Source organism: Pleurodeles waltl, chromosome 9, assembly GCF_031143425.1.
Source record: "Pleurodeles waltl isolate 20211129_DDA chromosome 9, aPleWal1.hap1.20221129, whole genome shotgun sequence".
NCBI classification, from domain to species: Eukaryota; Metazoa; Chordata; class Amphibia; order Caudata; family Salamandridae; genus Pleurodeles; species Pleurodeles waltl.
Genome location: NC_090448.1, coordinates 539259324 through 539274567, shown reverse-complemented (window position 1 = coordinate 539274567; position 15244 = coordinate 539259324). Strand labels below are relative to the sequence as shown.

At 44.5% G+C, this 15244-nt stretch overlaps 1 protein-coding gene across 5 annotated transcripts in view; it reads left to right on the top strand.

Moving 5' to 3' along the window:
• The window catches only part of ARMH4 (armadillo like helical domain containing 4), a 645165-nt gene that overhangs the window by 159958 nt on the left and 469963 nt on the right, over nucleotides 1-15244 (top strand). For all 5 annotated transcript variants that reach the window (XM_069207449.1, XM_069207448.1, XM_069207447.1 and 2 more), the window contains one exon: nucleotides 13206-14431. In XM_069207449.1, the coding sequence (XP_069063550.1) occupies nucleotides 13246-14431 (1186 nt within the window). In that variant the 5' untranslated portion in view covers nucleotides 13206-13245. The remainder of the gene's footprint in view (nucleotides 1-13205; nucleotides 14432-15244) is intronic.

The window sequence follows — 15244 nt, the reverse complement described above, 5'->3', positions numbered from 1 at the left end:
TTTGTGTTTCTAAACGCTATTTTTAAGTTTAATCTTTAAAAATTCATAACATGACTTGTGTATGTCAGATTTTTGTTGTTTTGATCTTGTTTTGTTTAGATAGATATTTCCTATTTTTCTAAACTGGTGTTGTGTCATTTTGTAGTGTTTTCATTAAGTCACTGTGTGTGTTGGTACACATACTTTACACCTAGCACACTGAAGTTAAGCCTACTGCTCTGCCAATCTACCAAGGGGGTAAGAAGGGGTTAGCTGAGGGTGATTCTCTTTTACCCTGACTAGAGTGGGGGTCCTTGCTTGAACAGGGGGTAACCTGACTGTCAACCAAAGACCCCATTTCTAACAGTAACCAAATATTAATGTTTTATCTGGGCATGTGCATAGGTAATGAACTTTCTGCCTAGAGTAGCAACATTGTGAAAAAACAATTAATTCAATTTAATGACGACTGAATTATATGTTAAAAATGTCCTTAAAGGTCAAAATGAATTTACGTTATTTATTTTTTACTGTCGAAAGGTTTGTGCCTCTCTGTTCCCTCTCTTTCCTTCCTCACTTCGTTTATCCCCTTGGTAGGATGCTGTGTTCTCCTCCGGGCACACGAGTTCCAACTCTATTTGAAGGAGCTGCAATGCAGCACCAGGGCTTCACGTCTTCTCTGATACTGCAGTGCCACTCTGTGCCAGTCACTGTATGAGCCCAGGAGGGCTGCAGTGAGAATCGTCTGCCAGAGGATGGGTCACCATAGCAACAACTCCAAACCCTGGTATCTCCTTTGTAGAATTATACCGGGGTCACCCATCTTGTAGTGCCATGTGCTCCAACGCTTTAGGCAGTGTGCAGGGCGATTATTTTATGAGACAGATTCAGAAATGAAGTGGGCCTTAAAAACAGTATTCTCTGTGCTACCTTGGAAAAAGATCTCCCAGAAAATGATAACAAGAAAATTGCCGAATACTGAGCCAGTTTAACCTTTATTCCGTCTCATATTTCTTTCTTCCACCGCGCTACATTTCCCACCTCTTTATTATTCGTACAGGTTCTTTTTGCTGAGTGCTTTCCTGTTTTGTCAGTAATTTCGTTTTTTACGAGTGACTTGTCACTTTGTCAGTATTTTGCTAGCTTTCTCTTTCTTCTTTTTTTTTCTTTTTCGACTTTCACTGTCTTCGTTAAAGTCTGATGCAGAAAAGTAAGGCCAGGTCCCCAAAAGTTAGTGCCAAAGACCACCACCGGCAAGCACCTTTACAATTAAGCGCTGATCTACTCGCCACTCTCTCAGTTTTAACCTAGGAAAAGGGAGGCAGCCATTTTCCTCCAATCAATCACCATATAGTGGTGGAAGTGGGTATACCCACAAATCAGGAGGCATGGTCCTACTTCTATTCCTGCAAGTGACCATTCCAAATCTCAGGCCCAGTTTGTGGTGCAGGGCTGCTCGGCAAGTCGCCTTGCTGCTCTGTGTGACAGTGAAAGAGCAAGAATGTGCTGTATTTATCATTCTACAGCGCATTCCTGTCCTTTTCCTCCGCGCTGGCGCCCTTTTGGCTGCCTAGTGCCAACGAAGACACCCTTGCACAATGGTGCAAGGGTGTCTGTGTTGTATGCAGGATTGTTTTTATTCGGGAAGGGACATTGTCCTGCCCAAAAACAATACTGAGAGGCGTTTTCCTCTTTCTGTGTTTGCAACAGAATGCAGCAACTTAGAAAGAGGAAAAACAAGGTATAAATAGAGATATTTCTCCTTGTTACGCCTCACCTGCGGAGGTGTAGGAATAATGGGCATTCCCAGGTTTACCAGGGTTGATACATCTGGGAGTGTGTCAAAAACCATGGGAGTTACATGGGAACACCCATGCAATGTCCATGGAATTCCTCCGTAGTACAGGGTAAGGCAACGCACCGATTTGCACTGTGTTGCCTTATAAGGTGGCTTTGCATGGCTTCAAAAATATGACTTCATGGTTTGCGCCACGCATGTACCACGTTGCGTGGGGAAAGCATGGCGCATAGCACTCATAAATATGCTCCACACTTTAAGAATTCATTCATACTCACCACCTGATTCTTGTGTGGGATAGAGTTGGGGTGCGTCAACTCAGAGATGCTGCTTGGTTCAAATTTCCTAATCCCCAGAGGATTAGGAATCCCCAAGGATTTCCTGAGACCTGGAGAAAGGGAGACTGTCTTCTGCGGCCAACTTCCCTGCAGACAACAATAATCCTTAGGTTTCCTTTCATTGGGCTGCAGAAACCCATCAGGCAAAGGGAGAACAGTACAAGACACATTATTTTTTCATTTTTTTAGAGTACTTTTGCTGCTTGGAAGGTTGGATGCAAAAAGAACAGATAATGGACGGAATGCGGAACAATGTCAAACATTCACCCCCAGTCAGAGATCTGTGACTGAACCCATTGGTTTTTTGCTCAGCACGCAATTTCACTTTGGACCCAGCTATATGCAAATCAATCTTGACCCTGCCCCCATTTGAACAGTCCAGCCAGAACTTCCAGGCCAGGTCCTCCCTGGACCGGAAGCAAGCATCATGGGACCGGTTTCAGGGTATCACCACTCATCAGCCAGGCTAGCTTGACCCTGGTGGCTGGGTCCGAACTGGAATGGCATGGGCAGCAAAAAAACGATGGATTAAACCCAGATCTGTGACTGGGGGTGAATGTTTGACAATGTTCAGCATTCCGTCCATCACTTGTTGTTTTTGCATTTGTCGCCCTAAGTGGGAAGGGTATGCCCAGACGTGGGTCCCGTGCTTCCCATGCCACTGGATTCAAGATAGCCTGGCTGATGAGGGGTGAAACCCCGAAACCGGTCCCAGGATGCTTGTTTCCAGTCCAGGGAAGACCTGGCCTAGCAGTTCGGGCTGGACTGTTCCCATGGGGAACAGGGTCAAGACTGATTTGCATATGGCTGGGTCCAAACTGGAATGGCATGGGCAGCAAAAAAACGATGGATTAAACCCAGATCTGTGACTGGGGGTGAATGTTTGACAATATTCAGCATTCCGTCCATCACTTGTTGTTTTTGCATTTGTCGCCCTAAGTGGGAAGGGTATGCCCAGACGTGGGTCCCGTGCTTTCCATGCCACTGGATTCAAGATAGCCTGGCTGATGAGGGGTGAAACCCCGAAACCGGTCCCAGGATGCTTGTTTCCAGTCCAGAGAAGACCTGGCCTAGCAGTTTGGGCTGGACTGTTCCCCTGGGGAACAGGGTCAAGACTGATTTGCATATGGCTGGGTCCAAACTGGAATGGCATGGGCAGCAAAAAAACGATGGATTAAACCCAGATCTGTGACTGGGGGTGAATGTTTGACAATGTTCAGCATTCTGTCCATCACTTGTTGTTTTTGCATTTGTCGCCCTAAGTGGGAAGGGTATGCCCAGACGTGGGTCCTGTGCTTCCCATGCCACTGGATTCAAGATAGCCTGGCTGATGAGGGGTGAAACCCCGAAACCGGTCCCAGGATGCTTGTTTCCAGTCCAGGGAAGACCTGGCCTAGCAGTTCGGGCTGGACTGTTCCCATGGGGAACAGGGTCAAGACTGATTTGCATATGGCTGGGTCCAAACTGGAATGGCATGGGCAGCAAAAAAACGATGGATTAAACCCAGATCTGTGAGTGGGGGTGAATGTTTGACAATGTTCAGCATTCCGTCCATCACTTGTTGTTTTTGCATTTGTCGCCTATGCCCAGACGTGGGTCCCGTGCTACCCATGCCACTGGATTCAAGATAGCCTGGCTGATGAGGGGTGAAACCCCGAAACCGGTCCCAGGATGCTTGTTTCCAGTCCAGGGAAGACCTGGCCTAGCAGTTCGGGCTGGACTGTTCCCATGGGTAACAGGGTCAAGACTGATTTGCATATGGCTGGGTCCAAACTGGAATGGCATGGGCAGCAAAAAAACGATGGATTAAACCCAGATCTGTGAGTGGGGGTGAATGTTTGACAATGTTCAGCATTCCGTCCATCACTTGTTGTTTTTGCATTTGTCGCACTAAGTGGGAAGGGCATGCCCAGACGTGGGTCCCGTGCTTCCCATGCCACTGGATTCAAGATAGCCTGGCTGATGAGGGGTGAAACCCCGAAACCGGTCCCAGGATGCTTGTTTCCAGTCCAGGGAAGACCTGGCCTAGCAGTTCGGGCTGGACTGTTCCCATGGGGAACAGGGTCAAGACTGATTTGCATATGGCTGGGTCCAAACTGGAATGGCATGGGCAGCAAAAAAACGATGGATTAAACCCAGATCTGTGACTGGGGGTGAATGTTTGACAATGTTCAGCATTCCGTCCATCACTTGTTGTTTTTGCATTTGTCGCCCTAAGTGGGAAGGGTATGCCCAGACGTGGGTCCCGTGCTTCCCATGCCACTGGATTCAAGATAGCCTGGCTGATGAGGGGTGAAACCCCGAAACCGGTCCCAGGATGCTTGTTTCCAGTCCAGGGAAGACCTGGCCTAGCAGTTCGGGCTGGACTGTTCCCATGGGGAACAGGGTCAAGACTGATTTGCATATGGCTGGGTCCAAACTGGAATGGCATGGGCAGCAAAAAAACGATGGATTAAACCCAGATCTGTGACTGGGGGTGAATGTTTGACAATGTTCAGCATTCCGTCCATCACTTGTTGTTTTTGCATTTGTCGCCCTAAGTGGGAAGGGTATGCCCAGACGTGGGTCCCGTGCTTCCCATGCCACTGGATTCAAGATAGCCTGGCTGATGAGGGGTGAAACCCCGAAACCGGTCCCAGGATGCTTGTTTCCAGTCCAGGGAAGACCTGGCCTAGCAGTTTGGGCTGGACTGTTCCCATGGGGAACAGGGTCAAGACTGATTTGCATATGGCTGGGTCCAAACTGGAATGGCATGGGCAGCAAAAAAACGATGGATTAAACCCAGATCTGTGACTGGGGGTGAATGTTTGACAATGTTCAGCATTCCATCCATCACTTGTTGTGTTTGCATTTGTCGCCCTAAGTGGGAAGGGTATGCCCAGACGTGGGTCCCGTGCTTCCCATGCCACTGGATTCAAGATAGCCTGGCTGATGAGGGGTGAAACCCCGAAACCGGTCCCAGGATGCTTGTTTCCAGTCCAGGGAAGACCTGGCCTAGCAGTTCGGGCTGGACTGTTCCCATGGGGAACAGGGTCAAGACTGATTTGCATATGGCTGGGTCCAAACTGGAATGGCATGGGCAGCAAAAAAACGATGGATTAAACCCAGATCTGTGACTGGGGGTGAATGTTTGACAATGTTCAGCATTCCGTCCATCACTTGTTGTTTTTGCATTTGTCGCCCTAAGTGGGAAGGGTATGCCCAGAAGTGGGTCCCGTGCTTCCCATGCCACTGGATTCAAGATAGCCTGGCTGATGAGGGGTGAAACCCCGAAACCGGTCCCAGGATGCTTGTTTCCAGTCCAGGGAAGACCTGGCCTAGCAGTTCGGGCTGGACTGTTCCCATGGGGAACAGGGTCAAGACTGATTTGCATATGGCTGGGTCCAAACTGGAATGGCATGGGCAGCAAAAAAATGATGGATTAAACCCAGATCTGTGACTGGGGGTGAATGTTTGACAATGTTCAGCATTCCGTCCATCACTTGTTGTTTTTGCAACGTGGGTCCCGTGCTTCCCATGCCACTGGATTCAAGATAGCCTGGCTGATGAGGGGTGAAACCCCGAAACCGGTCCCAGGATGCTTGTTTCCAGTCCAGGGAAGACCTGGCCTAGCAGTTCGGGCTGGACTGTTCCCATGGGAACAGGGTCAAGACTGATTTGCATATGGCTGGGTCTAAACTGGAATGGCATGGGCAGCAAAAAAACGATGGATTAAACCCAGATCTGTGACTGGGGGTGAATGTTTGACAATGTTCAGCATTCCGTCCATCACTTGTTGTTTTTGCATTTGTCGCCCTAAGTGGGAAGGGTATGCCCAGACGTGGGTCCCGTGCTTCCCATGCCACTGGATTCAAGATAGCCTGGCTGATGAGGGGTGAAACCCCGAAACCGGTCCCAGGATGCTTGTTTCCAGTCCAGGGAAGACCTTTGTTTAAGCATGCAACCCATGTCTAGGATTACCAGTCCCCCTTAGGGCAACAAATGCAAAAAGACCAGATGATGGATGGAATGCTGCTGAACAATGTCAAACATTCAGCTCTAGTCAGGAAGCTAAGTCTGAATCCATCATTTTTTTGCACACCACGCCATTCTTGTTTGGACCCAGCCATATGAAAATCATTCTTGTCTCTGCTTCCCATGGGAATATTCCAGCCTGAACTGCCAGACCAGGTCTTTCCCAGACAGGAAACAAGTATCCTGGGATCAGTTTCAGGAAATTACTCCTTTTCAGCCAGGCTAGCTTGTATACTTTAATATGTGACTCTAAGTGGGAACAGTCTAGCCCGAACTGCCAGGCCAGGTCCTTCCCGGCACAGAAACAGGCATCTTGGAACCAGTTTCAGGGTATTATCCCTTTTCAGCCAGGCTAGCTTGAATACTTTAATCTGTGACCCTAAGTGGGACGGGTATGCCAAGACGTGGGTCCCGTGCTCTTTGTGTTACTTGAACCAAGCTATACACAGCTGATGAAACCAGTGACGGACTTGTGTTCCGGTTCAAGAACCTGGCTTGGCAGTTCCGGCTAGACTGTTTCCATTGGAGAAAGGTCAAGACTGATTTGCATATAGCTCAGTCCAAACTGAGGTAGCATGGTGTGCAAAATAATGATGGACTGGGACATGTCCCCATAATTACCAGTGGCTGAGATTAATTCAAGCATTCCATCCATCACTTTTTGTATTCTTTATTATGTCATCTTAAATGGGACGGGGATGACCAGGCATGGGTCCCGTGCACACTGTGTCACCGGAACCCAGCTGGATGTAGATGATGAGCCCGTAACAAGGGCGAAACTGGTCCTGCATTGCTTGTGTTCCGGTTCAGGGAGGACCTGGCTTGGCAGTTTGGGCTGGACTGTTCCCGTTGGAGCAGGGTCAAGACTGATTTTCGTATAGTTGGGTCCAAACTGAGGTGGCATGGTGTGCAAAATAACGATGGACTGGGATGCAGCCTAAGCAATTATCAGTGGCTGAGATTAATACAAGCATTCCATCCATCAATTTTTGTATACTTGGAAGTCAGAGTCAGAATTCTATTCAACTCTTGGTAGTTTGTTTAAAACTATTAAGCTCTTTGTTGTTCTTCTGCTTCGCTCATTCCGCTCTCCATAGTTATCTCCATGACAGAGACATCAAACCAATTCCCACAATCCTCTCCCCATATTACCGGACGCTTCACTAAGTCTGATACCACTGAAGGTTGTAAGTCAAAATATCGTATATTGAAACATCGCCTCACATCCATTTTTTGTCCTAATTTGTTTTACAAAAATATGGTCCCACTGACTGTAGATATTCTATTACTGACTACATTGGGGCACTATGTTGTAAATAATATTTAGAACACAATATTTATGTCAGATAATATTCTGACAACGATATTCTGGTACGACTCCAGCTGAGACGTCATGCTAGATATGCTTTCTGGGTCATGGAGATGTGTGGTATAATGTGCTACATAAAAAAGCTGTTCATTAACATTAGAGGCTGGTTGGGGGTTTCTTCTACTTCAGCATCCAGGGGCATATTTACAAAAGGGTTGAACCATGCTTGCACCACTCAACATGGTACATGCATGGCACAAACCTCTAAGTAATATTTTTGAAGCCACACAACATCACTTTGCGTGGCTTTGAAAGGCTCCAAAAATATGGAGTAATGCAAGACAATGCTGTGTTGCATCATTTTATGCAAAGGGAGGCATTGCATGGGTGTTCCCACGCAACTCCCATGGTTTTTGATGTATTTCCAGATTTACCAAACCTGGTAAACCTGGGAATGCATCTAAAAGATATGTCTCCCCAGAAGAGGTGCAGTGAGGAGAAATATCTTTCTCTCTCAGGATTCTTTTTGTGCCGGAAGGTGTCCCTTCCTGCACAAAAAAAATCCTGCATGCAATACAGGCATCCTTGCACCATGGTACAAGGGTGCCTGCATTGGTGCTAGGCTGCCAAAATGGCACCAGTGCAGGGCAAAAGGACAGGAATGCGCTGTATTGGATAAATGTGGCAGATTCCCACCCTTTTCCGGCGACGCCGACTAGAACAGCAAGGTGATTTGCAGCGCTGCCCTGTGCCACAAAACTCATAAATATGTCCCTATTGTTTCTATATTAGCCCCTGCTCTTTTCTACTGTGACTGTGACTTGACCACAGCTACAACACTACCTTTTCAGTTTTCCTTTATATTCCTCAAGGTGTTGCACCTTGAGAGTACTCCCTTAGCAAGACAACCCACCTGGCAACACCTTTTTTCCTACTCTCCATGTTCACTCTCTATCACTATACTGTCCCTGCCTGTCTTCTGTGGCGTATCCTCCCTTCTCTTTCTTTCCTGACTCCTCTCTCACCTCATAGTGTATTATTACTACTCTCATTTACTTGGAGGACCCATGAACTGTTAGCATTGTAACCTCTCAAAATGTGTCATTGCCTTGCATAATATGTTCCAGTGGTTGGAGGTGCTGAGAAGTAGTACTTGTTTTTGGGGACCAGGACTTATTTTTATTTATCAGACTTTGAGCCAGAACAAGATATATAAAGGGAGAAAAAAATAGCATGAAAGAGCAATAGAAACATTGGCAAACAGTGACAATTGTAGGGGTAAAAAACAACCATCAAGTCTGAGATAAAGAGACAGGAGATGTGGATTGGTGGATGGTGGAAGAAAAAGACAAGAGATGAAATCAAGACTAAGGGCCTGATTTAGGTCTTGGCAGAGAGGACTACTCCATCACAAACGTGACGGATTTCCCGTCTGCCTTATTACGATCCCATGACATCCTATGGTGATCGTAATAGGATGGATGGAATGTCTGTCACGTTTGTGACTGAGTATATCCTCTGCCAAGATCTAAATCAGGCCCTAAGTGGTGTCCGTATTCGACAACCTGGACATTCAGCAGCACTGGTGGTAATCTCCCATGAAAAACTTTTGGACTCATGCACTTAATTGTTAAAGAGTTATGCACTGGTCATCATCATCATCATCATCATCGTACAGGTTGCTCTTACTCATCACCTTCATCGCCTTCTCTAATCTGTGAAAAACGTCCATCTCAATGCGCTGGTGTCGGAACAGCCCCACTACAAGGTGCGTAATGTGTGGAGCAAATGCAGAGATGCCACTTTTATTTTTTTAAGGTGCTTCATCCCTGTCCTTGCTTAAACTTCTAATGCATGCCTCAAGAATAACAATAATGTACCATTCATTGCCAGCTACAGTTACCTCCCACTGCATCACAGAGTAAGGGTAATACAATACCCAATTCAAGTAACTCATGAAGGTTGTATGTCAGAAGAGCATATACAAAACTATCATCTGCCATAAATATTGTTTCCCAAATATAGTTTACTAAAAGATGGACCCATTGATGTAGATTTTGTATTATTAGCTCCAATGGGATGATTTGTATGTATACAATTGGTGGGCACAATATGTATGGCAGCCAATATTAAAAAAAATATATTCTGGTACCACATCTGCATGGTGAGTAACAGGTCATTATCATCTAGAATCAAATATATTTCCCAAGCTTGTTGATATTCTTCATCCTGATGGTTGGTAGAAAACCTTTTTACTTAAATGAATTACCAGCACAGCAGCTGCCTTTCCTGTTTCCCTCAAACATTTTGTCTCCCAGACTCCTTGTAGCCAGCAGTCCCTTATCCTCCAGACCTGTTATGCCCTCAAATTGACTAGTTCATTCGGTTTCTGCCTCACCCTTGCAGTTTTCCAAGCTTTTCTTCGGGATCCTCGTCCCTGGGATGGGACTTTCCACCTCCTGCAGTTGTCTCAATTCCAGCTCTTAGTCTATCACTACTCTGTCATGCAACTGACCCATATAGTGACCATCGCTATGATCTGGCAGTCCAGTGGAAGATGGGCTACCAGGTCAAGCAAGAGTTTCTGCTGGTGAAGCCTGCTGATGTTCCTCCATTGGGACCCCCATGGTCACCCATGCCTAAATGGGGCAGGGGAACTGTGAGTTCGGCGGGGCTGGTGAACCTTCAAATTACTCTGCCTGACTCTAAATACCCCCCCTTGGTCATTCTTGGTCATTCTTGCATCTGACCTTTTGCCAGGGTGATGCTGTGCCCTGAGCTGGCTAGGCAACCTCCCTTTGATGTAATTATCTTGATAGTGCACAACTATTGTCCCTATTTCATCATCATTCATACTGGGTCTTTGTGGGCTCTCTCAGTAGCACAAATGCAACAATTGTCACTGTTCTCATGTGTTTCACTTTCCCCAGTGGTCATCCATGTAAAAATAATAATATATGTAGTGTCTCTTCCAGGTTTATGATATAAATTCACTACCCCATTCCTATTTTTACCTCCGCCTAGCTACTACCTGTATGCTGATTTTCAATTTTAATTTAATTTTTGGTTTTCCTAAGAGTGACTCAGACCTATTTCAGTGTAGGAGTCTTAGACAAAGTCAGCAAGTGTATATTTAGGCTTCCAGCATGGGACGTGTCACCTCTCTTCGAAGAAATCATTGTGGAATTAAACATTACTTTAGAGCGATATGAGAATTCAGTAAGACTTGCAGAACAAAACATTTGAGTTTTGAGTTGGGTGTTCTCCAAATGTCAAAAGGTAGTTTAAAAGTCAGTGTTCCAAGGTGTGGTGAAGGGCAGTTCTCCTACTGATGGAGTTGCGTAAAGTTGTTCATTGGCCACCTTGGAGTGCACTTTACAGACTGGTGCTGACAGCAGATGATATTATTGCCCAACTCTGTGGTACACATTAAGGCCCAGGTTTACAAATTTGTCATGGAAAGCAGCACAGCAGCCAAAGTTGCTGCTCTGTACATTGTGAGAGGTGGACAGCAGCACAGCAGCACAGCACCATATCTACTAACGTATTGTGCTGTCCTGCTCTTTCCCTAGTGCTGGCACACAATCAGCCTGCCTAGAGCCATGCGCACACATTTGCACCATAGCGCAAAGGTGTCTGCTTCATGTCTAGTAGGTTTTGTATGTACAAAATACTATGCCGAGACAAAGTTTAAAACATTTCCCACTTTGGATGTGTACAATACAGAGAAGTACACATGCCAACTCAGAAACGTGCGGGGAATTACAAATGTTTTCCTTTTTATGTTTTTCTCAAAAAGGTGTTATATGTGGGTGTATATTGTTGTTAGCAGGTAGGATTTGTGTAAAAAACAATGAGTAGTTGCATGTGGCACATATGTACCACCCATGGAATATCCTTAAGACATAAAGTAATGAAAAGCACTGCAAAGCTCTTCTTTGCATTTTGTTCGGGCAACTTTCCTGCGCAAAACATGCTTTACAAATATATATTTTGCCTTGGTTTGCATCACGTTTGTGACACCAACTTGGCGCTAAGTGTTAGTGAATCTGCCCCAAAGTATATATTTATTGTACAGCATTGATTTACTTTTTACCTTCTTCTAAGATCTTTTTTTAACTTTTAACAAGAGGAGATGGAATAGCATGTCTGTTTGGGTTCGTACCTGTGGCCATCATGTTACATGCAGATAGATGCATTGCTTCATTAACTTACCTGATTTTACCTGCTTCCAAATCTACCTGCTTCCAAGCAGTACATATTTATATGTATAGATGCATCTTATGTAGCCTGCAGGAGAAGCAGGTGTGGTTCGAAGAAATTCCCATTTCACCACACTGTGCCCAAAGTGGCAGAGGTGAAAACTTGTGATTTGGATCCCACAGGGATTGCTGAATTGTATTCATAATGAAATATAAAAAAGTGGTGGGCTGCAACATTACAAACTAAAAATAATAAAAACAACAGTCACTTCTTCAAGCCCATGCTTTTGGGATTGCACTCAGTATATAGTCAACCTAGGCCCGAAATCAAGCTATGAGATTTGTGTGGTTGGTCAGAGAAACCTTTCCCTTAACACTCTGTTATATAATTTTTCATTGTGCAATCATTTTTTAAACAGATTCTCTAAGTTACAACATCAGACATTTCACAGTTGGAGACTCTTTCCCTCTCCTAAGAAGCACTCTAATTCAACAAATGCTGTTCTGTATCTCTATGTTGATTTCTAAAAAGATTTTTTTAAATCATTTATAATTCAATGCTTTTTCATTCATCTGTTGGTGTACACACGTGCTTTACCTGTTTCGGGATTTTATCATTCCTATATCAGGAGTATTTTCTAAACTGTAAAAGCCCAAATCAGGTACACTTGTATGTTAATTTGAGACAGCTATCAAACACGGTCATGGAGGTATATTTATTTAAGCTTAAGCTTGAGAGATACAAAGCAGTCAGCCTTCAAATATACTCTGCCAGACGCAGCTAGCACGGTCCTTTTATACTGTTTGAACTTCATTTACGTATATTGAAATAGCTGGGTCAGACGTGGTCACATAATACATTTCGTAAGTTAAGCTTAAGCTAAACACCAACAGGAATCAAAGCATGAATACATTATCACAGTGCTGAGGACAGGTGCTTTTTCGACATCTGCTATTTTTCATTCTTTCTTATGTACCTCCTATCTACCTAATCCATCAGCTCTTAAAAACAGAGGGGAATTAACAAAATGAAATAGTTCATGGACTTTTACCCCGCTGGGCCTATGTGCAAAAAGCCAGCGAACGTATAGTTGCAGGTTTCATGAAATCACAATGAAAACACAGCAACATGGAGAACATTTGCTCAGTATCACATTCATGCTCTCATATTACATATCCTTAAAAATGATAAACAAGATTGAAGAAATATATAATTTTTCCAAAGTTTATGAATTTCAGTATATCATTATCAATATGCTTATACAGATGGGTTTTAACCACCCCATGCACTTTACTAGTATAGTCTAATAGTTATCATGTTAGCAGTTCCACCTGCATTCAACTGTTGTGTAAAGGGCTGTGCTAGATAGAGGTGCAGGTATTTGGCATGTAACAAAATTGCATTAGTGGTGATTGATAACTAGAATATATGAAAAGTTGTATATTACAGGTTGTACTATTTCCGGCCATGAACGTATAGGCTGTCTATAGGATCCTTTATACTGTCTGTATTCCTTTATTTGCATTCCTGGCCAGAACTAACTAGTTTAATTGTTTTCCTGTAGGTTCAAGTGTCTACATATACGTGCAAGGCCACCTTCTGACATGAAGACACTCAGTGGATTCCATGTTTGTTTGGCTTTCAGCAGTATCTTGCTCAGCTCTCTGGGCGTTAGATGTGTTGCCATTGAAAAAAGAGACACAAATGATTCAGTTCACATCCCACAAAATGTCCAAAGCCTGCTCTCACCAACCTCTCAGGGAGCAAACCCTGAGGATGGACAAAGTGTATTAACTGTGCCACCTGGGACATCCATGGCCAATACAATCACATCAGATGGAACAACACAGGCCTTCACCAAATCTCTTGATCATGACATATTGATAGGTGATCAAAGTACTGATACTAGGAGTATAACTTTGCCTCTGACCTCTGTGGTGGAAGAGGCCTTCCTTCCCAGCACGAAACAAAACAAATCACAAGAAAGTGGACTGTTAACTACAACTGTCACAACCTCCTCACCTTTACAGTCTGACATAGAAGTCAACTTGCCAAGTGTTACAGTTAGCAAGACCACTCTAGGAACTCCCACAACAATTGTACCTGCTGTTTCCAAGTTTCTGGATGAAGATTTCCCCACAAAGGGAACTGATGAGAAAAGTAATGGTAATGGGAATACTGTTGAACATCCACCACTGTCTCAGTTCAACACAGAAGAAATGCTGACCACCAACCCGAGAACTAGCATTGTTCAAACTGGGAGTGACTATTCAACAGCACCTCTGCTTTTTGCTGAGCACAGTGAAACTGGTGAACATGGTGTCATTGTATCCAGCCTTGTGAATACAGTGCAGCTAACAACTGTCACCGACATACGCACTGACGTTTCTACTGGTGTTGAGGATTTACAAAAAGTGCAACCTTTCCCTGTGTCACCTGCCTTGGAATTCAGCGAAGACTGGGATGATACAAAACCATCGCCTTCTAGCCAAGTCAAAGTTATCGAGCATGAAACCATAATGTTGGTGCCAGCAATGTCTCCTGAAACTGTGAGTACTGACACTGTCACTGGAAAATTAGACCTCACTTTCACAAATAGGACAGAGACAAGTACAGAGAACATGGAGAAAATTTACTCCAGAACAGAAGAAAGCACCATGCTGGCCATTGGGGACGGAGAAACACCAATAGAAGCTGCTGAAGATGATTTTGGGCCAACTGTCAGCAGCACAGATACACTTGATGAAAGCATCCTTTCCACTCCATTTCCCAGCAGCATTAGTCATACAAGTAAGTGGGTGAATGACTAAGAGGTAACATAGCAACAATGTCAGTAGTTCATTGCAGTGCTTCATTTGTAAAACAAAATACGTGCAAGGGCTCTCATCAGCCCCTGCCATGCTGTTATTGCTATTAACAAGACAACTACTAACCATCACATTCCTGTGGCTATTTCAGGCACCCAAAGATATAAGAATGGCTTAGGGAGCAGGTAATAGTCATTGTATAAGAATGGCTTAGGGAGCAGGTAATAGTCATTGTAATGTGTATTGAATTAATAGCTAACTGTTGTTGTAATCACCTCAGAAAATAGTAAGACAGCGCCACCCTGTGGCAGACTTATCACACGCCGGTGTGGACCATTAAGTGCCTGTATCGAGCACCGAAAACCATCAGCTTAAATTAAGCACTAGTCCACCGTAATTTCAATGCAGAGAAGCCCATGTAAAAAGCATAGAAAGAAGTGTTTGAAGTCTGTGTTGCTGTAGGTGACATGCTGTGCATTCTGCTACCATCCAGTGCCAAGTTCTAAATGCCCCAAAATGCTTTTCTTCAAAGTCTTGGTTTTGGAACTGATAGTGTGTTACACAATGATTTTTTTTTATGAATGAAAGACTTGATTGCTTTAGTTACTTCAAACAATTGCAATATACACACAATAAAGCAATTTGTAAAATAAAGTGCATGCATAAAATAAACTGTGTCGGTCCTGGCTCTAAAAATAATAATTTGTTATGAGGCTAACCTAGAATGGAAAGCTCCAGCCAGGCTTGAGCCAGATGCTTGACACTGGCTCTTCGCAGTTTGAGCCAAAACAAGCAG